The sequence below is a fragment of the Lycorma delicatula genome, chromosome 3, assembly GCF_047948215.1.
Source record: "Lycorma delicatula isolate Av1 chromosome 3, ASM4794821v1, whole genome shotgun sequence".
NCBI classification, from domain to species: Eukaryota; Metazoa; Arthropoda; class Insecta; order Hemiptera; family Fulgoridae; genus Lycorma; species Lycorma delicatula.
In genome coordinates, this window is record NC_134457.1 from 186,108,557 (window position 1) to 186,132,086 (window position 23,530).

General features: G+C 30.0%; 1 protein-coding gene across 1 annotated transcript in view; it reads right to left on the reverse strand.

Annotated features, from left to right (window-relative positions):
- The window catches only part of Polr3A (RNA polymerase III subunit A), a 102,386-nt gene that overhangs the window by 45,802 nt on the left and 33,054 nt on the right, over positions 1-23,530 (reverse strand). The window contains exons 5-12 of the mRNA XM_075361195.1: positions 22,706-22,946; positions 21,532-21,709; positions 17,279-17,416; positions 11,946-12,143; positions 11,556-11,680; positions 8,711-8,822; positions 8,372-8,569; positions 1,225-1,360 (exon numbers count right to left, since the gene is read on the reverse strand). Coding sequence (XP_075217310.1) covers positions 1,225-1,360; positions 8,372-8,569; positions 8,711-8,822; positions 11,556-11,680; positions 11,946-12,143; positions 17,279-17,416; positions 21,532-21,709; positions 22,706-22,946 — 1,326 coding nt within the window. The remainder of the gene's footprint in view (positions 1-1,224; positions 1,361-8,371; positions 8,570-8,710; positions 8,823-11,555; positions 11,681-11,945; positions 12,144-17,278; positions 17,417-21,531; positions 21,710-22,705; positions 22,947-23,530) is intronic.

Genomic DNA, 23,530 nt, shown 5'->3' on the forward strand with positions numbered 1-23,530 from the left:
ATTACAATTTGAAAATATAATTTCAGATCTTTTCAAAACCTGGCAAAAATTTTGAAAAGATAAATCTCGATAAATTTTCTAAATTATAATGAATTTCCTTTCTCAGCAGTGTTGCAGATTGTGCTGATTACAGCACAATTTAAAATCAGCATCACTAAAAATTAATACTGAAGCTCATTTTAAATTCATTTCTCTTAATAAAAATAAAAATTGAAAAATTGAGTTATATTAAACATATCATTTTTAACAAATTAAAACTATATATTGTCTTTGTGATCTAGGAATTTAATAGAAAATGTCAAAGTTTAAGATTAATTATATTTTAATAAATTAATTTAAGTTTCTTCTGCTGGATAATTAAAAAAAACCAAATAGACTATTGATAATAAAATGTATATAACTAATTATTAATAATTCTTAGTTATTATTACCAATAATATGAACAGAGTAATAATAATTAACTACTAATATAATTTAGTATTTATACTTTGACCATGTGGTTAATTACTTTATAATTTTTTTTCCATTTATGTTTATAAATTCTACTTGTTTTATATTATTTGGCAATTATGGAAGCCTTTCCTTGAGAGATCTGGGCAACTTTAAATGTCTTACAATATTATAATTTTTTAAATGACTGTTATAGCATTTTTTTGGAGGATATTTTGTGCTTAAGCTTGATGTATTTAATTTAATGGATAATATAATAAATTAATCTCTTAATAATTGCTATTAATGTAATAACAAAAGATGTTAAGGTGTATTACTTAAGGTGTCCCTTTTAATAAATTGAAAATACAATCAGAATAAAAATATTAGATACATGAAAGAGAAATCCATAAAAGAAAGAATTTTATGTTTAATAAAATAAAAGAAGTGGTTTAAAAATTGTTGAAAACACATATATCTAATTAAACAATAATTTCACATTATTTATAAATTACCAACACTGTATGCTGTAGATTTAATAGAAGTATATAAAACTGTTGCTCAGTCAACAGAAGTATATATAAATCTTGCTCAGTCAAATCCTATTTTAATAAAAATAGTTTCTCTATTCAAATAAATAGTACAATGGTTTAAAAATAGCACCATATGATGGCACACTGGACTGAAAGTGATAATTTATTTAAAAAATTAATAAAAATTATTTACTAATAAATATATCACTAAAAGTGAAAATGTTATATAGTAAAGTAATTAATGAAGAAATAAATTACTTACAGGAATCACGTACACATAGTTCTTCATTTGAGGTATAGGCCCTGCCTTTAGTGCGAAGATTTGCTTTAATAGGGCATGTTTTATTAGGCTTAATTAATAGACCAAAAACTTGTTTTCCAGTCCAGAGTACACGAGGCTGAACATAAATAATAAAATAAAAATAGTTATAAATATTATGCACAGACTTCTCCACATAATTTAAACTAAACACTGTGAAAAAGTAATTGTACTCATAAGGTAACAGACTTTTTTCCACTATTTAATCTTTTCAATATTACTTTTGTATCAAGTGACACTGATACACATACTTAATTACACGGCAAAATTTCATTGTTACATACTATTTTTTCCATTTCAATAGTCAACTAATTTCCTTTTCAACTGCCTACTTTAGATCTAAAAATCCATTCCAGTATATTTCAGAAATTATGAATCTTTTTATTTACAAAAAGATAATGTTACTACTATTCCTGTCCTAATCATCATCACTTTCCACGAACTATCAAAATTATCACAATTATGCACTTCAGCATTTATTAAAAACTAAGTAGTTAAAATTAACTACTCAAGGCATCCAAATAACACCAAGAAATAAAAATGGAATACAACTCGAATGACCTTCCTTAATGGTTTACATAACTTGTCAACCTTAAGTAACACAATTCAGGTAATATGATATTCTTCACTGTACTTGTTGACATTAAAATAAAAATATTGTCATAAATTCATTTTAAAGCCAATAAAATATAACAAATGACCTGCCTTATGGATTAGGATCCCTAGCTAGGATTAGGATCCCAGTTGCGGATAAGGGAATGGTCATCAGTGTTGGTTAGCTACAAATAAGACCCAAATAAGACTTGCAGACAGGCAGCAGACAAGGCCTGAAGTGAGGTTGGGTACTATCAAGGAGGAGGGGTTAGAGGAGACCATACAAAATGGATAGTAGGATGTGTAAATTTACTAATAGAAATGTCTGCCAAGGCATTTACATTGTTGGCATCCTGACAGAGGCCAAAGTGATAACTGTGTTATGTTATGAAGTTTAGAGGGTCTAAAAGATGGCCTCCAGCAAAGCCATCCGAGCCCCTGATGGGCAGGAATGGAGGGAATGGTGTGGTCACCGGATCGTCACAAGGGGGTGTTGTTGTTTTCCTCTACAGGGATTACGTTGTCAAGGGAGGTCAAGTCCAACTAAAATTTGCCAAAGTGTCTTGTGACATGGTGAGTATCAGTCACCAGTAAGTACGCTGACTCATCCCTTACGGCGGTGGTGGAAGGACTTGGAGAATGGTAGTGCATAGACAAAAACAGCTGTCAGTAGCTTAGAAATGGCTTTGAGATGAAGCGATCTCATTGTAAGAAGAGTTAAGTAGAAAGAAAAATAAGAGTACAGTTATGATTCAAAGGAAGAACATGGGAAAAGGTATTATTGAAGTGAATGGAAAAATACTTAAAGAAATCAAGGATTTTGTGTATTTGGGGACTGAGACAGAGAAGAACAGAAGACAAGTTCCATTTTTATTAGTTGGAAGTGAGTAGGAGAATAAGACAAGCCAGTGAGTTTTTTCAAGCAGTAAGGGGCTTGATATGGATAAAGATGTCAACAACAAATGTAAGAAAGTGATACTCAAAACATATTATGAACCAACCCTAACATATGGAGTAGACACATTGGTGTTGATAAGTAAGGTGAAAATCGAGAATCAAGGCTATGGAGATGAAATTGTTACGAAGTATGACGATTGGAAAAACAACAAAGAATAAACTGAGGAATGAAGTAGTTAGGTCAACTGTCGGGATGAGTGATACCTAAAAGGGTCGAAAGAAACAGATTGAGGTGGTTTGAACATGTAATGAAAATGTAAAATTCTGTTCAGTTTTGCTGCTCAGAGAGCAGCAAAGATGGAGTATGTAGAATTGCAGCATGGGAGGCAGCACAGAGAGAGACCACAGAAAAAATGGATGGATAAGATGAAGGAAGATAAAGGGAAGACAGTAGAAGATGTACCATTGGTGTAGCTAGAGGAAGTCTAGAAGGATAAACAAAAATGGAGGTTGTTTCTGAGAAGCCCTACTCAACTTGAATTGGATAAAGAGAAGAAGAAAGTATAGCAAATAACGATATAAAACTTATTCTTTAACTAAATTTTCTGTAATTAAATTATTATTATGATGTGAAAACAGTTTCTTATTTTCTTTAACAGCAAAAGTCGTGCAGATCTTCAATTTATATTTTGTAGTTGTAGTATATTTTGTGTTTTGTAGTATGTGATTTATATTTTGTAGTTGTGTATATAACAACTACAAAATATAAATCACAAACATATTTATTTCTATTCAGTTAAATTCAGCAAAAAATTGTTAATTTAGGAAACTGTGTACTCAAAGAACAAAATGAGCTGAAGCACTGCCTTGCTGTACTTAAACGTGTTCCACGACACCCTTTTCTTGAAGTTCAGGAATTAATAGTTATTAATTCCTGAACCTTTCCAACATTTAGAAAGTGCATGCTTCTCTGCAGTTGTGATTCTACCTCAGTAGACTGAAAGTCTTTCAGTTGACATACATAATTATTTCTAACATGAACAGTCCTGCCACTGTGAAAATATTTGGTTATTTAAACTTCTCCCTACAGCTCTCTTCTGGAATTCAGACCTCCCAAGATTTTTTAAACTCTCTTTTGATGATCAATATGAATTACCAGTTTATCATTGATGGATATCTCTAAACTAGAAGGCCAGATGAAAAGTGACATAAAAGAGTTGCTGATGTGCTACCTCCATCATATTTGTGAAACCAATTCTCCTGATTCTTCCCATTACATACATTTCCATATTTATATATGAAATTATGTTTTACACAGTCATTGACATGGGGTGTCCACATTACCTTCATCAATGAAAATGCCAATGCTGGCATCAGTGAATTCTAAATCAGACATTGTTCCAAGTTGTTTCTTTCTGCCAAACAACATTTTCCAGAATGATCAGAGCAAGTGAAAATGTTCAGTCATTAAAAATTTACTGTTATAATTTCTTCTAAAAGAAATAATGAAATTACAATGTAAAAATAGGAGTGTCTTTTCCTGTGACATGTAAATCATAAACAAATTTTTTCTATTAATTTAAATTCATTGGAATCTGTCTGTCTACATGTTCAAAGTATAAATATACATGGGCATTCATGAATGTGTGTATGTGTGTGTGTACATGTGCACGCACACACACACAACATATATATTTAGTAAGATATTTGAAATTCTCTAGTAACTAGATTTAACAATGACTTCAAAAGTTGTTATAGTGAACTGATTACTAAGAAATTAGTTCCCACAATCAAATTAAGATGTATAAAATTGAGGAAAATTTATTTGAGTTGTTGCCAGAGATATTTTTGAGCCACAGTTCTGGGTTCAATATTTTTAAATGAAAGAATAAATAAACACTGAACATACATAAATGTAAACTAGTTTTAATAACTATATGTGTGTGTGTATGTGTAAAACACACACATAATAAATTTAGTAACAGGAGAAAAAAATAATTAAGCTTTTTCTTATAATTAATTTCAATAACAGGGAGTATGGAACATTTATATATATATATATATATATATATATATATATATATATATATAGCCCCATTAAAAAATAAAACTGTTACTCATACAGTAATATCAAAAATGACCTACTTGACACGGATTGAGTCGTAAAGGAAATATTTCCATTACGTTCCATAACACGGGAGGAAAATAATGTAACTGTTTCATGTAGTGACCTAGATTACTTCAGTATTTGTATATTCAATATCACAGGAAGATAATAAGTCATTGAGAAATAAAAACTTGCATGCAAGAACCAGAATACCTCAATTCACCCAACAGCAAGCACTTCAGTGATCACCCTAACAGCCAAACCTGACAGTGTAGAGACAAAGATACCAAACCATTCCAAATAACCAAATGTTATCTAATTAAGACTATACCACACTATTGTATTTTCATGTTGTAAACGCAGCTTCTAATCACGCAACTTGAAAATCCACCCCACAGCTGGCTACACGTGCATGTTTTTTTAATGCGAGCTCAGTCGTTTGTTTGGGCTCTTCAGTACAACAGGAATCCATTTTCAATAAATAAAAATTCTTTTAACATGTTAAGTGCATTATTAATTGTTCACTGATGACATTGTCAACATCAAAGAACATACTGAGTACATCCTATTATAAGCCACAGATCAGTAAAGGGAAAATTTACACTTCTACACAGTAAGCTGAAAGGAAACCCAGACAAATTTTTTAAGTATTACAGAATGACCATATCTTCATTTGAAACACTACTATCTACGGTTGAAGATGCAATTAGAAAAAATGATACTGTAATGCAGGACTATATAAGTGCAGAAGAAAAGCTAGCAACATAGTAAATTTTTTAATTAATTTTTTACAACATAGTATTTTTACAATGGTTTATTTTTCATAAAATTACAATGATCAGTTAATTTTAAAGATTAAGAAAGAACAAAACTGAATCTTCATACAACTGTCTATCTGCTGTTGATAATGCCCTCGACATGGCCGATGACAATGACAGGGTGCTGTTAACAGGGGCTGGAGTTGATGTGCAAGAACTATCACGTGAATTAGGATTTGGATTACTGTACATTTGAATAAATTGTATGATTTGAATTTGAAGCTAAAGTTTGTCACTTGGTTTCATCTTTTTTATACAAGGCAAGTGTTACATCACCTAAATTAGGTAAAAATGTTTACCAACAAACTTTAAACTTGCCATAGCCTATGGCAAGTTCCTAACACTCTGTCTGGACAACCAATGTCCTATGTTTTTTTTTTTTATATAGCTGACAAGCTTTTGCTATGTGTGAAAATGTCATGGGGCCATATCTTGCAAGGAACAAGGAATTAACTTGGCAGCAAAGAGTATATTATAGGCTGTCTAGAGCACGGCGTTGCATTGAATGTGGATTTGACATATTAGCAAATAAATGGCGCATTGTTCATCAACCAATCAACATTAGTATTGATATGGCTGACATCATTATCCAAACATGATGTATGCTTCACAATTTTGTAAGACACTGAAATGGTTACAATTTTGAAGACAATCTGTGAAGTATTCCTGCAATTGGAACAAGAGGAAGCAATATTGGAGTTGAAACAAAGGACAGTTTTAAAAGTTACTTCTGTTCTCCTCCAGGAGAACAGAATTGGACAAAATTGTTCTTGGGCCATTGCAGCTAGGAACTTTATTGGTACAAGTACACAGTACAAGCTAATAACTAGTAAAAGCAATAATTTTGTATCAATTTTTTTTTAATTGTGTACTAGTAAGTTTATGATACTGGTAAGTGTAGTGATAGTTAATGCCCTCTAGTAAATTATAACTTAACCCACTGGTTTGGTCTAGTGGTCTTCCCAAATCAGCTGATTTGGAAGTCGAAGAGTTCCAGCGTTCAAGTCTTAGTAAAGCCAGTACACAGATTTGAATACACAGATTTTTACACAGATTTGAATACTAGACCGTGGGGATACCAGTGTTCTTTGGTGATTGGGTTTCAATTAACCACACATCTCAGAAATGATCGAACTGAGACTGTACAAGACTACACTTAATTTACACTCATACATAACATCCTCATTCATCCTCTGAAGTATTATCTGAAAGGTAATTACCAGAGGCCAAACAGGAAAAAGAAAGGCTAAGTAGGTTATAACTATCACCTACTTACAACTTAGTTGTATAAATTGTAACTTAAAAATAAAATTCAATTTGTTATCACTAGTTATCAACATTAGATCTTGTATTTTCATCCACTGGTCCCATTTTTCACCAATAGCATTCTTAGTTACAGCCATCTAAGCATCTCTTTTTAGTTTACAGATTTTGAAATCATCATGCCTTGTATCGTAAAGATATGGATATTTTTCAATTTCAAAAATGATAAGCTCACTATCCAAGAGTATGATATAATTATTTTAAATATCAAAAACTGAAGAAAAGAACACAAATTTAGGAAAAATAGAAACAGTGATCTGCAAAAGTGTTTTCACACGCATGGCCACTCACTGAGCTTGAAAACTAGCTTGATAAATAGGTCTGGTTACATTCGCCAGTGGGCAACCTTGAGAACGCAACAGTCAAGATCTACGCGAGTGGGAAAACAATCTGCTTCTGATCACATCAATGCTACAGCAGCCATTCTATATTTTGAGTTTGTTTTCACACTGCGTTTTGGTTTGAAAAACTCTCATGTGGCCGTAGCCTTAAACAAGATGAGAATTGATAATGTACAAAACATGTTGTTATAAAGGACTTTATATAAAACATTGTAATGAATTTTGTTTGAACATCACTGTGAAACATGAAATAAATTAAATATATCAGATTATTATTAACTATTTCTTAAATAAAAATGTTTTTTTAAATATTTTATTATATATCTTTATTTGTAAAAAAAAAAACATTTTATAGTAATTAAAATACTATAATAATTATAATTCAAATTTCTAAATAAGACTGAAGTGCTACCACTTCAACCATCTCTATCGTGTGGACGTCCTTTTACCTTCAGTTCAATTCCAGTCAAACAACATTTTTCAATGCTATAAAATTTTCATTTCATATTCCACATAAAAGTTTTCAAATTATGTGGTGAATTAATAATTAAAAAAATAAGGCAAGATACTAGTTGGCATAACAAACTCATGAAATTAATTCGTAAAATGACAATTAACAATGCACGACTGATTTTTACAGAGGCACCTTGAATTCAGGCTCATAATCCATGATGAATTCAAGTTGCTATACATCATTATAAACTGATATGTAATATTCTGAAAAATAACAAATGTTAATATCTTTATAAGTAATCAGTTATCTTCATAAGTATTTAAAAATTAGTATTCAGTTACAGTTCTTATTTTACATTTTAAATGCTATGACAGTGTGTGCTGTGAAAGTAAAGACTTACAGAAAGAAAATATGACACAACATACTCTCTATACCAAACTTTTACTACATTCATAGAATCATAATCATGAAGCAAAGTGAAAGAATATTATACTTACAAAAATTTCAAAAAAGTTTAAGAACAAAAATGTTTCTCTCTGCTAAAAAACATACAAACCTTTAAAATAGTAGGTGGTGGAAGATCAACATTCATATGGATATCATCGCCAGCTAGTAATGTAGCAACTAAATTCATGACTTCAAATTTATCAAGAAAATTATCTTTCTGAGTCAAAAGGTAAGCACCAGTAATAAAATCCTGAGTAGCTGCAATCAGTAGTTCACCATTACGTGGTGTTACCAAGTTTGACTTGTTCTATAAAACGAAACATCAAAAGAAATATAAGCCACTTCATATAACTTAACTAGACAATATATATTAAAAAGAAAACTAATTCTCACCTCAATTTTAACAAAATTACTGATAAAAAATGTATGTTCATAATAGATGACTTACCCCCATTAAAACAAGAGCTTCTGCTCGTGCCTCTTCAGTCTGAGGTAAATGAAGATTCATTTCATCACCATCAAAATCAGCATTATAAGGTGTGCAAACACATTCATTAAATCTAAATAAACAGAAAAATTAGACAGTTTGTAGAGAAAAATTCAAAACATATTTTTTTATTAATTAATTAAACATTATTTATTTTAAGTTATTCCCTCTCTAAGTAATAAGTATTCAACCATTCATGGTTGAATTGTTGAATGGTTGAAGTATTTTAAGATTCTACCAGAAAATCTAAGAAATGATTTTAAAGTCTGAGATTCAATGAAAGGAAAATCCTGATATTCATCTCCCCATGGTACAGAGAGGGCAACAATTGTATATGTTAGTAAATACAAGTGGCTAAGAAATGAAGGGATCAAGTTACTGCTGGTATAACCCCTGGAGGGGACTTTCCCCATTACAAGTGCCAATGGCCTCTTCATAGGGTGGATGAGTGCAGGACACTCTATTGTCCTAGGGGTGGGAAACAGTCCCCTAAAGTGGAGGAACTTTTTAAGGAAGTCATTGGCATTAGAATATAAAGGAAATGGAAAATCACTGTATTAAAGATCCTAGTGATAGCTCCTTGCATTACACTATGATGCTGGCTTCTTCTGTGAAATGTTCTGGTAACAAAATAGCTTCCAATTTAGATCTCTGGGAGAAGCAATAGAAGAAGTTAAAGGACTACTTGCAAATAGGAACATGAAATGTCAAAGCTTTGTTACAGAGCGGAAAGTTAGAGAATCTTAAGAGGGAAATGAAGATAAATAAAATGTATATATTAGGACTGAGTAAGAAAGGTGGGAAGGACAGCATGAAATGACAAGTACGAAATTATCATACTATTTTTTGGAAGAAAGGAAAAAACAGAGTGGAAATAATTATGAGGAATAAAGTACCAAAATGGGTGTAGAAAGTATGTTACATAAATAGTAGATTAATATCGTTAATGATCAGAATGTTACTAAATAATTAGCAACAGTAAAATTTAGCAACCCACACCACTAAAATATTATTAAGAGTCCTAAAATGGAGGTTGGTAAGAATAATGATAAAGAATGCAGGGGAGGAATGGTTTGGTTTCAGGAAAAGGAAAGGAACTAGAGGTACCATTGGACTACTAAGGATGGTTGGAGAAAGGTATTTACAGAAAAGAGGAATAAATCTGTGTTTCATAGATTTAGAGAAGGCATTTGATAGAGTCAAATGGAAAAAATTATGGAGATTCTTAAAGAGAAAAAAGTAAAATAGAAAGATGGAAGTTTAAGTAAAGAACTGTACATGAGACAAACAGCAGCAATGAAAGTAAATAGAATATGACTAACTGAATGGGTTTATATCGAGGAGTTAGGTAAAGATACTACCTCTCACCAACTGTTCAATATTTACATTGAATATATGATAACAAATATATTACAAAAAAAGAGAAGAATGAATAAGTATTGAAGGACAAAAAATAAGCTATATAAGGTTTGCTGACGATATGGCAATTCTCTCTGATGCCACACCCCTGCGCTTCAAAGATTGTTAGCAGTCTTGGAGGAAGGAATGAAAAGAGTATGGAATGAAACTAAATATAAGAAAAATTAAAGTAATGGAAGTAAACAACATAAAGGATTTAGTGGTAAGGTATAAGGTAAATAAAGGAAGAAAGTAAAAATTTACAAGTAACTGGGCACTATGGTGACAGAGGATTAGAATGCAATGGGAAAAAAAGATAGGATAGCGATGGCAAAATAAGCCTTCAGAAAGAAGAGGTATTTACTATGTAGTTAAAGTCTGGACATAGAGTTAAGGAAGATGTTAGCCAAATGTTAAGTATGGAGTGTCTTGCTTTACAGGCGTGAAATCTGGATGTAAGAAGGAGAGGACTGATTGAGGCTTTTGAGATGTGGATATGGACAAGAATGGAGAAAATAAGATGTATGAATAAAATGAGGAATCCAGAATTAAAAATCAGGAATAAGGAAGAAAGAGCACTTTTATGAGTACACAAAAGAGAAGGAAACTGGTTAGGACATATGGGTAGAGGAAGTAGGATCTTGACAACTGCATTGAAAGGGTCAGGTAGAAGGAGAAAGGAAATGAGGAAGAAGGACAAAGTCAATACATGACGTGAAGATTGGAAACTACACAAAGATGGAGAAGGTTTGGGACAGAAACAGATGGAGACAGAGCTGGAAAAAGAAACTTGCCACCAGGCAGAACTTCATGAATATGATTATGTTTTTCATCAACAATAAATAATGTAAAATTTCAAAAACTGCAGAAAAAAGAAAAAATATATTAAAAAGCAAACTGATAAAATATAAATAGTTTTAGACACAACATTTTAATAACAAACCATTCTGAACATTCTGATTCTTACAATGGTCATTTGGTCAATCAATACAGAAATACCTTACGACAACAGTGATATATTCACAGAATGGGAGAGAGTTCCATACATATCTAACCATAACAGAAAACATGCTAAACCTTAAAATCTCACATTTATGAAGTATTGCCATTATATGAAGGGCAGAATATTATATAGAATATTCATAATATTACTAAATATAATAGCAAAGTAGAAGTTTTAATCAAATCACACAGTTATTTTAGGTGATACACAAACAAGATTATATAAATTAATTAGATTTTTGTATTGGACTTGTCTATTCCTTTTTTTACCAATGAAGTAAAGCATAGCTACCCATTTATGACATGACCTACACAATGTATAATTATACAGCCATCTGAATAAAACATTTAGTATTTAAATAAATTTTCACATAAACTACATTTAGCATTTAAAAATAATTTTTACCTGAATGTTCGATGCTCTAAAACCTTAGCTCGATGAGACATAATGCTAAGTTTATGGAGACTTGGCTGTCTATTAAACAAAACTACATCATCATCCCTAAGATGTCTTTCAACTATATCACCCTCCTAAAACAGGAATAGATTACATACAACATATACAACTTATAAAACATCAATTACATAACATATATACCATATATTACATAACAATTATATAACATAAAAGTGAAATTTAACAAAAAGTGAAATTAAAAAATGGTAACTAAATATAAATTTATAATTACAGAATAAAATAAAATTTAAAAATTAATTTATTTAGAGCTACAATATATTTATTGACCACAAATAAACAATAAATTAATGAATATATAAATAAGGAATACAATATTACTTTTAATTCCTGTGCAATTTTGTTTCTATTTCCATAACGTAAGAATGTCTTTAATTTTGAACCCTTGCGCTCCACAAAATTAGCACCTGGATGAACATCTGGTCCATTTATAACTAACTTTTTCATTAATTCTTTGTTAGCAGGATGAACTCGTTCAGGAAATGTTAGGATTTTGGCAACATGAACTGGAACACCAACCTATAACACAAATAAAATTACTGACAGCTGAGTTCACTTTTTAAAAATAAGAAGTATATAAAAAACAAATAATTAAAAATTAATTTAAATAACTTAAGGTGTACCAGATGATATCTGAACATCTGATATACAATCCTCTTTGAACAATGTAAGAAGTATAATTGAGAATTCTTTTACTTGAAGTAATTAAGTTAAAAAGAAAGAAAGCAAACAAATTTGTAATTACTTCTATGAAAAAAAATGTTTATTACTCATCATGAAGACACATCCAACCTAAAAACACGTGTATCTAAATAACCTCTAGACAGTTCAACCATATTATACAGCAGGAGGTTTTAAGCGATAGATTGGGAAAAAAGTGACCTCTATGTTTATAAAATACTCAATATCTTACTACTAAAAGCACTGATATCTGATAAATTATTAAAAATTTATAGAAAATGAAGTACATGATAATTATGTAAATGGTTTCAAAACAATATTAGAATATTTTTCCTACTCCTAATTTTCTATAGCACATTCATCTTACTATTTACCAAAAAAGAAACAAGCAAAGATTATAGTTTATTGGGACTAAACAAAACTTCCTGAATTTAAAAAATTCGAATCATTTTATTATCCTCTAAACCATGGCCTGTGTTGGTCACAATCATTACATTAACATTACTGTAATTCGTAACCTTTAATATAATAAAACACAAAATTAGTACAACATTTATAAGTACATTTTTTAGCACTTCGATTTAAACTTCTGTAAAAAAAAATAAAATAACACTGATATTAATAAAATAAATACAGATATAAAAAAAATTAAATTATTTATACAGAATTAATAAAATACTTAACTTAAATTACCCATTAATTATCTTCCTTTACAACCGGTTTACAAATGATTATGTAAAATATTTTATATTTGTATTCCAAAATAAATATGTTAATTTACTCAAAAACTTATCCCATTTTTCTCTCTAGTTACTGCCCAGAAACATTTGAATTACTAAATTAAAAGAAAGAGATACTGTTCTGCAATCACTAAATGGTGGTCCAGATGTTCATAAAGAAAAGACAAAGTGAGCAAAAGAGATCTATCTTGACATGAGGAAAACCAAATAAATATCCACTTCTATTCAATTAAGATTACTCATAAGAATAAAGTGTTTTTGTACAGAAATATAAAAAGGAAGTATATTATATTTTAAACTTCTGAGTTTATAAAATACTACATTAACTAACTGATAAATGATTTATATGAAAGAGTATTTGAAGCGCTTCTTGAAAAAACACTCATGGCTGGTGTTTGTACCTTTTGTTGGAATGGCCTCTATTTTGCTGGCTGGCAGCAGCTATTAATGCCAATAAACACAATGTATTAATATTATCAATAGTATAAAATAAGTTTTATATGGAACAGGATTAGGAACAAGACTAGGAAGAACGGGAGTAATGCATAGCACATAATCACTATGTCAAATATATTAAAATAATTATTACCAATATGAAAATATAAATAGGTAGATGGAAATATAGAAAGGTAACAGAGTTTAAACAAGAGAAATGAGATATGAAAAGAAGAAAGATATCCTTAATATTGTTATCACTATTATTGCACTAAAAGGCAAGATAGGAAAATTGTAAACATAGAAAACTTAGGTGTAGCTGAAGTGAAATGGATGAATACTCAAAGAATATCTTTTATTTCTACTTATTAAAAAAGAAGGAAAAGAATTGTACAAGTTATTTTGAGTGATGGGAAAGAGGCCAAAAATAAAAACTGTACTCTTCTTACAGCCTCAAACATTGTAATTAAGAGATGAGTAACATCAATGATAGAGAAGTTAAGAATTGAATTCAATAACAAATTAAGAAATTTATACAAGTTTATGCACAAACTGGTAACAAAGAAGGCTAAGAGGAGTTATTACCAACAGCAGTATTATGTTTAGCTTAAATTTCAACAGACAAAATAACTGATAAATAACATTAAAATCAAATATGGAAATAAAAATGAGTATATTCTCATTTTTATTTATATCTTATTTTTATCTTCAGCAAAAATAATAATTTTGCTATAGGAAATACACTACGAAGAAAAACTTGCAAAGACTACCAGATATATCTAGAGAAAAAAACAAAGATTATTTCAATGAAAAAAGAAAGGGAAAGGAAGTTACTAGACATATTTAGACCTTTTGACAGAATTACTGTGTTGTGATAGCAAACATCAAATAGGATGAAGTAAACTATATACTTTCACAGAGAGGTGTAAAAGAAAGATGAAAACTTTTAATCTAATAAGAATAGTGTAAACGTAAACTTCATGAAATTAAACAAGTATTACAACCAGCATCTGTAGAACTGCAACATGAATGTGATGAATTTCTAGAGATTTATTAATTATACAGAAAATGTATGAGGAAAATAAGTAGAAATAAAAGATAAAGGCAAAACCCAAGGTAAATAAATGAATTCATGAATGTTTATTAAAACAACAAAATACATGATATATATGCATTTTGTATGTATATTACTTACTTAAATATATGTAGAATTACATAAAATACAGGTAATATTATAGAAAAAGAAACTCTCCTGTAATTAACCCATTTAGAATAGGTGATATGTAAAACAATTATGACTAAAAAAACCCTAAAATAAAATAGAATTTCAATATAACATCAAAAAAAGCTATCAAATAAAATTGTTAATTTTAAGAAAAATAACAGACAAGGGCAGGCAGTCATTTTTAAAACAGAATTTATTGATATCCTACAAGTGCATCAATAAACTGTTGTAAACTGACAACTGCTCTTGTAAATTAAACTTATTAATTACACAACAGCAATCAAAAATAAGTGAAGAAGGCTGTAGGAGAAATGATGCAAAAGTGGAAAAGAATGCATCTACTACGGTGGTTTGAAAAGTCTATGCAAAAATAAAAACCGCTTAATTTTTCAAGATAAATATTTTTATTTCTCAATGTAGTTCCCTTTTAAGCTTACACATTTCATCCAATGCTGCTCCAGTTTGTTGATTCCTTTCAAATAATAGTATTCCAACTCTGTAAAATAGGCATTTGCTCATGCAATCACCTCATTTGAATAAAATCTTTTTCCTGCCAATCATTTTTTCATGTTGGAGAACAAATAATAGTCCAAAGTAGTTTAGTCTGGAGAACAGGGGGCAGAACACGTTTAAACCCTAATTCTATCAATTTTGCAACCACAACTGCAGAGGATTGAGCAAGTGCATTATTGCGATGGAAAAGAACATCTTTGTGGGCGAATCGTTTATGTTTTTCTTGCACTACGATTTTCAAATGGTCCAATAATGATGCATAGTATTTGCTTGTAATCGTTGAACCTTATTCTAAATAGTCAATGAGGATTAACCCTTTTAAATCCGAAAAGACAGTTGCTGTAATTTTTGTGGTGAAAGGAAAGGCCTTTTCACCTTCTTTGGTGCAGATTCCAAGCTGGCAACCCATCAATTGGATTGTTCCTCGGCCTCAGTCATGTAGTAGTGTATTCATGCTTCATCTTTACAGTGATGAAATGATGCTAAAAATCCCATGAATTTCGCTGAAACAGCAACAAACTGCTCATGGAATACCTCACACAATTTCATTGACAGTCGATTGTGACCAAATCATAAGGACCAGATGATAGTGCACTCATCTTCCGAATAGCTTTTTCATGTTCAAGCATTGATGCAAAATATTATGCACCTTTGCAATCGAGAAGCTCACAGAACTAGCAATTTCATCCCCTTTCACTCTTCTGTCATCCAACACCATATCATGAGCTTTATCAAAATTTTCTGGTAGTGACTTCAAAACAGCGTCCAGAATGATCGACATCACTTGTACTCATATGACACTTTGAAAATGTTGAAACCACTTATTAACTGTTTTAATCAAAAGTACAGATTCACCATAACATTTAACAAGTTTTTCTTTAGTCTCCTGAGGCAATTCATAAAATAATATTTAATCAACTCATAAAACTCTCAACTATTTTTTAAAAATCATTCAACTTTCTCGATTCAAACAGGGGCCAAATACACAGAAGTTAACCAATTTGGTGTGCATTCTTCCAAAAGATGCTACTAACTGAAAATCCCCTCAATATGCACCGGTAGTGCAATATCTTGGACTTTGCACAGACTTTTCAAATTACCCTTATACAGGCAGTACATTCAGTAACTACTGAATTCCTATTGAATTTGCATCCTAACATCTCTTTCAAATACTAACTAAGATAATAAAGATATAACTAAAGATAATAAGATAACTAAGATATAGTAATTCATGCAGAAGAAAATAAAGCAGACTTGCACAATTAAATTTTTAAGAAGTTTGTTAGAGAAACCAAGAAGATAAAGTCAGAAATACAGATGAAAAGAGAAGACAGGAATAGAAAATATCAATGAATGGACAGAAACATCCAGATTTAGATGCATTTGACTATATTCAAAGAACAATGGAAGAAAGCAGCAAAAAATAATATTTTGGGATTAATTAATGAGGAAATGTTCAACAGTTACAGCAAAGTAAAGTTCTAAGGACAGGTAAAGAAAAGTACAATGAGGTGGATAGATAACATTAACATTAAAGTAGTGTTAAATCACAAAATGTGAAACAACAGAAGATGATCAGATTTGACAAGAAACTGATTTTGGAAAGTTAAAGAATAAAAAAGGGAAAGATTTATTCATGCAAAAATTATTGTAAAATGCAGTGGTGCAAATCTATAAATTTAAGAATTCAAATGAATATTTGAGAGTATGCTAATTCAGTAGAAAAGAAAATTAAAGTGAAGTTAATCTTATTTAAACAAACAAAGATGTAATTAAGCAGGTATTCTGTAAAATACTCAAACATTATTGATTATTTCATAATTTTAAATCTCAACTTTTATTTGGATTTTTCTAACATATCTAACACATTTATTTATTGTTCACAGCTAACTTATTTTGTATAACAATCCAAAAATTTACCAAAGATAGAATTTGAAACAAAAAACCTGATCCCCAGGTCTTAAAATATTTAAAGAATGATCTAATCACTGTCTTTATTTTAAAGCAATAATAAAATTAAAGCTATAATACAGTAAATAACAATATTATTACAATAATACCTGTTCAATACGTAGGTTTGGATCCGGAGATATAACAGTACGACTAGAAAAATCTACTCTCTTTCCTGAGAGATTACCACGAAAACGACCCTGCTTTCCCTTAAGTCTTTGTACCAAACCTCTGCTGGATTTTTTAGGCTGAAACAAAGGTGTTAATACTGCATAAAAAAATTTAAAAAAACCTAAATACTCATTAGATTACTAGTTCATTCAATTCTTCTCACATTTTCAAACCTTAGATTGGTTTACAAGTCGTCCACTCTGATAGTTCCTTTGCTTTCTTTATTATCTTTTAGCGAGATACTGAAGAAATTTATGAATTCCTTTATGAAGAAGAGCTAATTACCAAATGGTAGAAGAACTACATTGAAAAACTTTATGATGAAACTTTAAATTTGAATTGTAGATACACAAAGAGGTAAATGGGAATTCAATTATAAGAGATGAAATTAATAAAGCCTTGAGAAGTTGGAGGATAAAAAAGTCCCAGAAGGTTCTTGGAATATTAGCAGATTTCATTAAAGTATGAAGGAGAAAAGATGAAGATAATACTATGGGCTAAGATCAAGACATCTACGGCCTGGGTAAAGTGCTCTAACACATTGAGTAAAGTATCATTGTTACAATCCCTAAGAGAAGTAATATAACTCAATGCAAACAATAATAGAATTTCACCTTAACTACTTCTATTTTAAAGATATTAACAACCATTCTACACAACAGCATTAAAAATAAAATAATCTTTTAGTATAATAATATTATAGTAAATAATCTTTTAAAAATAAAATAAACTTTTAGTTTCACAACTGATGTCATCCATAATTTATTTAATGTATTCTAATCTCATCCTTAAATTTTTGTTTTTTTTTGCCTTTAATTCTTTCTTCCATCATTATCATAAACAATTCTTCATGTTGTAGTTTTCAACAAGTTCAACCTTTCAGATAACTTTACTTTTCCATAAAGATATCCTGCTGCTACCCATCCTGCTCCACTTCATCATTTTAAATCATATCTGTCCATAAAAACTTACATTTCTGAATCTTCAGATCTTCAAAAAAACTAACATTTTTTTGTGAGTGAATCGTTGACAGAAAATCGTTAAAAAAAACACATTTCAAAACTTAAGACCTATCAATCTGTAAGACCGACGATCAAAGATTCACATCAATATAGAGAGATATTCCAGAGGAAACTGTTTACAAACCCCTTCCTTGTTTGAAGACTGGTTCCATGTGATGCAAGTATTTGATACATCTTATTAAATGCTGTTTTAACCTGATTAAGTTTGTTTCTTATGGCTCCTTATTCCCATTGTCTTTGTGATTTTATTTTTCAAGTTTTGTATTTTACTTACTGACGTGTCTGCTATCTTCGGGAGATGTTTAAATTTGGAACTAACTTAATTTCTTCTAGATACCATTACTTTTGTTTTAATAATATTTACCTTCACATTTTATTCTTCACTCAACATCTTTCTGATCAATTTATAAAATTATTCACATCTTATTAATTTTCTGCCATCATAGCAATACCATTGGCAAAGCAAAACAAATTTATTCTTTCTTTCTGTGTTGGTATCTCTTCATTAAGATTTTTCAGTAACTTTCTCAAGATCATCTTTATATACACATTAAACAGTGCTAGTGAAAGATTGCAATCTTGAGTAACCACTTTCTAATTTTTGCTTCTTCTTGAGATATACCACATCTTTTAACTGTTTTCTCACTTCTGTAAAGTTCCCATTTTAATTTATGAACATGGTACATAATTCCCAATTTCTTCAGTATCTCAAACTATTTCTTCCACAATATATTATCAAAATTATTCTTAATGTCAACAAAAGCAAGATGTTTCCATATTCTTTACTACTCTCTTCTCTATTATAAGTCCTAAATCTAAAACTACCTCCCTTACTCCTTTTTTTCTTAAATCCAAATTAGTCTTGAGTTAAGATATTCTCAATTTTTACTTTCAATCTTGTTTAGAATGGCTGTTAATACCTTTAAAACAAAAGTTGTTAAGCTGAGAGTCTGGTATTGCCCACATCAAGTTATATTACTTCACTTAGAGATTGGAACAATTATACCTTACCCAAAGTCTTAGAGCACTTTACCCAGGCTGTAGATGTCTTGAACTGGCCTAAGCAGTACTTCCTTCATCTTTTCTCCTCCAAACTTTAATAAATTCTACTAGTATTCCATGAACCTGGGACTTTTTTGTCCTCAAATTTCTTAAGGCGTTATCAAATTCATCTCTTAAAATTGAATCCCCATTTTCCCTTTTGGGTACCTGAAATTTAAGTATAATTAAGTATTATCAGAAGTTTTTCAATATGATTTTCTACCTTTTGGTAATTAGCTCTTCTTCATAAAGAATTTCATCAACCTTGCCCCCTTTGATATATTTTCTGGACTCAATAAATTATGTAAACTTCTCCTTGCCTGTTTTGCTTTTTTTATCAATTTCATTTTTCAGGGCTCTGCATTTTTTTATTTTTTTATCACTGAATTATTATTATTTACTTTTATCATTGAATTTTTATCATTTAATTATCTTGAAGAGCTATTACCATCTTTCCACTATCATCACAAAGACTTTCTGTAAACCATACTTTTTTATTTTCAGGCTTCTTTCTAAAAGTTGTTTCTTTAGTACCTCACTGTGTACTCTTTTTAATAATTACCCATTCTTCATTCTTTACAACATTCCCATTTCCTCTTGCTTGTTATCAACATTTTCTTCCCAACATTTCATTACAATTTCTTCTTCACTTAACTTGCTGACTTGCCATGTCTTTGTATTCTTTTTTGAAGGTTTTTAACTTCAAAAAGCCAAAAGCAGATTATGATCACAATCAATGCTAGCTCCTAGATAACATGAATGTATTTACACTGGTTTCTAAATTATCTCTCATCAGAATATATTCAATCTTCTCTTATCGCTTGGCATTTTTAAAGTGCAACTTCATCCTGGGTGATGTTCAATGTAAGCAATGATAAATAGTATTTTCTTTAAACAAAAATGATCTAATCTATTTCCTCTTTTTCTATTAATCTCTTTTTCACAAAGCTTCTAGGTATTTCACTATCCTTCACTTCTCCAACAATTTTATCAATATCTCCCATTATTATTATTATTATTAAGTTCTTCACCTTTTATACCTGTAATTAAATTTTCCTTTTCCTCATTATGTTCTCTACTTCTTCAACATCATAACCTGAAGTGGGTACAAACATTTATTAGGATTTCTCTTTCACTACGTTGTTTGTGTCCTTTAAGTCATTTCCCTATATGTCTGTTCAACTTAAACGATGATTAGCAATCATAAGTAATTGGTAATTATCAGTAATGGTTACAAATTACTTATAAATAAATAAATATACATATGTCAAAAATAAAAAAAAAAATACAAATAATTATAAAAATGATGGGTAATGACACTGTTACTATACAATATCTTACAATCAAAAGATATCTTACAATATCTATACAATAAAAATGAATGTTTGTCTGTCCCATATGCGTTCCTATACCACCCATCTGATTGCGATGAAACTTTGGTGAGTTGTGTGCATGCCAGCAAAGGTTTCTGAATTAGTTTGCACCCACTAGGTGGCGCTAGGGTAGAGATATTTAAAAAAATTATATTTATAATCCGATTTGCGAAAGATATTTACAAAACAAACAAATAATATACATACACATTTTCTTCTTCTATGTATATAAAAGGTAATGTTCATATATATGTCCACTGTAAGCTAAAAAACTACTGGACCAATTTATGTGCGGGGAAAATGGGAGAAAGGGGAAAGAGAAAAGGTGAGAGGAAAGGGGTGAGGAAAGGGGGAGGGGAAAAGGGTAAAGGGGCACAGAAACGTGGAAAGAGGAGAAAGGGAAAACTGAAAAGCAAAAGGAAGAAAAGGAAAGAGGAAAAGGGGGAAATGATGAAACAAATATGGAAATAGGGAACAGGGAAACAGAGAAATAGGAAAATAGGGAAAAGAGAAATAGGGTAAAAGTGAAAGATTAAATTTTGTGAAATCCTGTAATGTTTTTATGTTCAAATTTTCAATTGTGTTAATTTAATCTATATCAAATCTAGCAACAGCAAAGAATTGCCAGGTAGCTAGTATGCAATAAATAACAAGCAATATATATATATATATATATATAAAATCAGTGAAATTCTGTTGATGCTCAGCATATTACATGGTGGAAATTATATAATAAATTTTATAATTAAAGCAAACCTGCATGTTGAGAGGGATGCCAGATGTTTCACTGTTTATATATAGAGCACAATGAAGTTGCAAGAATTCCCAGTCTTCATTCATCATTTGTGCTTTTGCACCAGATAATCTATGTTTCATTATAACATCATTAATAAAGACTATTTCAGACAATTTCATTGTGAGATCATCTTCATTCCTGAAAAAAAATTAAATTGTAATAACATGAAAAAAATCAAAGGAAATATAAAACTTCAGCATTTATAAAATTACACTTTACTACACAAACAGAATACTTATTTATATACATAAAAAAAAATGAAACCAAACTAAAAATTTTAAGATCTATCAGAAGAACATGTATGAATATGTATGTAGTTTTTCACTTGACACACCTTTAAATTTTTGTAAAGTAGGGGCTCTCTTTCACTAAGAATGTATAATTTTATTCTGAGCCATATCTTAAATCTAGCTTGATAACAAAAGAATAGCTTCAATCATCATCTTTATAAAGACCTTAATAAATCAATAATTTAGAATATCAGATAGTATCCCAGGAAAAAACCTGGCAACAATCAAATGTTAAAGCAATCAAATAAGATATACTAACTGACTTTCATATTTTCACAATTCATATTTTCACAATGCAGTCCTTAATCAATACTTCTTGAACATCAAGAAATACTCAATCCCAACACTTGATTGAAGTGGAATTTAAATATTTGATGCCACCAGATACGCAAACATTTTTGAACTGTTAGTTTTAAAAATAGTTTAAAATAGATATATCACCACTGTTTAAAATCCAAAATATCATCACTAAAAATGTTCTTTAAAATATTTTAAGTTACAGCAATTTTTACTTTGTTTAAATTACCAGTGCAAACCTCAAGCAAATTGCTGCTTAACATACTAAGAAAAAACATGCAGTGATACACTGATATCAGCCATTGCTACAACTAATAACTGCCACAATACAACTTCAGGAACTTAATTACAGTACTTATATTAGGTGTAGAACTTTAGCACCTTATACATAAACAATAATACTATTCATCCATTATTAAAAAAAACTAGTACACACACACACACGCGCGCGCGCACACACACACACACACACACACACACACCAAATATGGTATAAAATTTAATTATAATAAATATATAGTAGAGGAAATAAATATTGATAACTTACGTTCCAGATTTTAAATCAGATATAACAGAAGGACGAATGCAGATGGGTGGAACTGGAATGCGTGTAAGCATTAAATCAGCAGGTAAAGAAACAGCTGGATTCATTAAAAGTAATGGAATATCTGAAGAAGGAATTGCCTCTAATAATCTTAATACTTCTTGTGGATTCAGTATCATCGACAAACCATGTTTACGACTACTTTCTAATTCAGGGTTGTGTTTAATAACTTCATCATATTCAGCTAAATAAAAAGAGTTTAATGGGATCTAATTACAATCAGCATAACTTATAGCAACCAGCATTATTCATTCAGCAAAATTCATTAATATAATATTTGTACACACACAACAACAATAATAATATAAATGCAAATTGAATTAGTAACCAGTGATACTTCATCCTCCAAATACTAGTTCTTAACTATTACCAGGAATGAAATCAGTAACCAAAATTCTGAAAATCATTATAAATAGGTCTTTTTTTGTTCATATTTTCTACTCTGATTTCTGTTCCATGAAATCACTTCCTGAAAGCATCAAAAGCAAATACATCTCACAAAAAAAAATTTTTGAAAGAGGAATGTAAAATCTACATTTGAAATTTCAAAAGATTTCCTATTTAAAATACCACTTGCTTTATTTAATTTTCATCACTGAGATGTTCGGCTAAAATTCTTAAAACAATTATAAGTTCTTTGAAAGTTAATCATGAATATTTTTCCTTAAACAAGTTCAGAGCCCTATTCAAAATTTAAAAATAAAGTCTTATTCTAAAGTGCCAGAAAGTTTAATGGGTTTAAATTTTTTTCTCAAAGTTTATCACTAA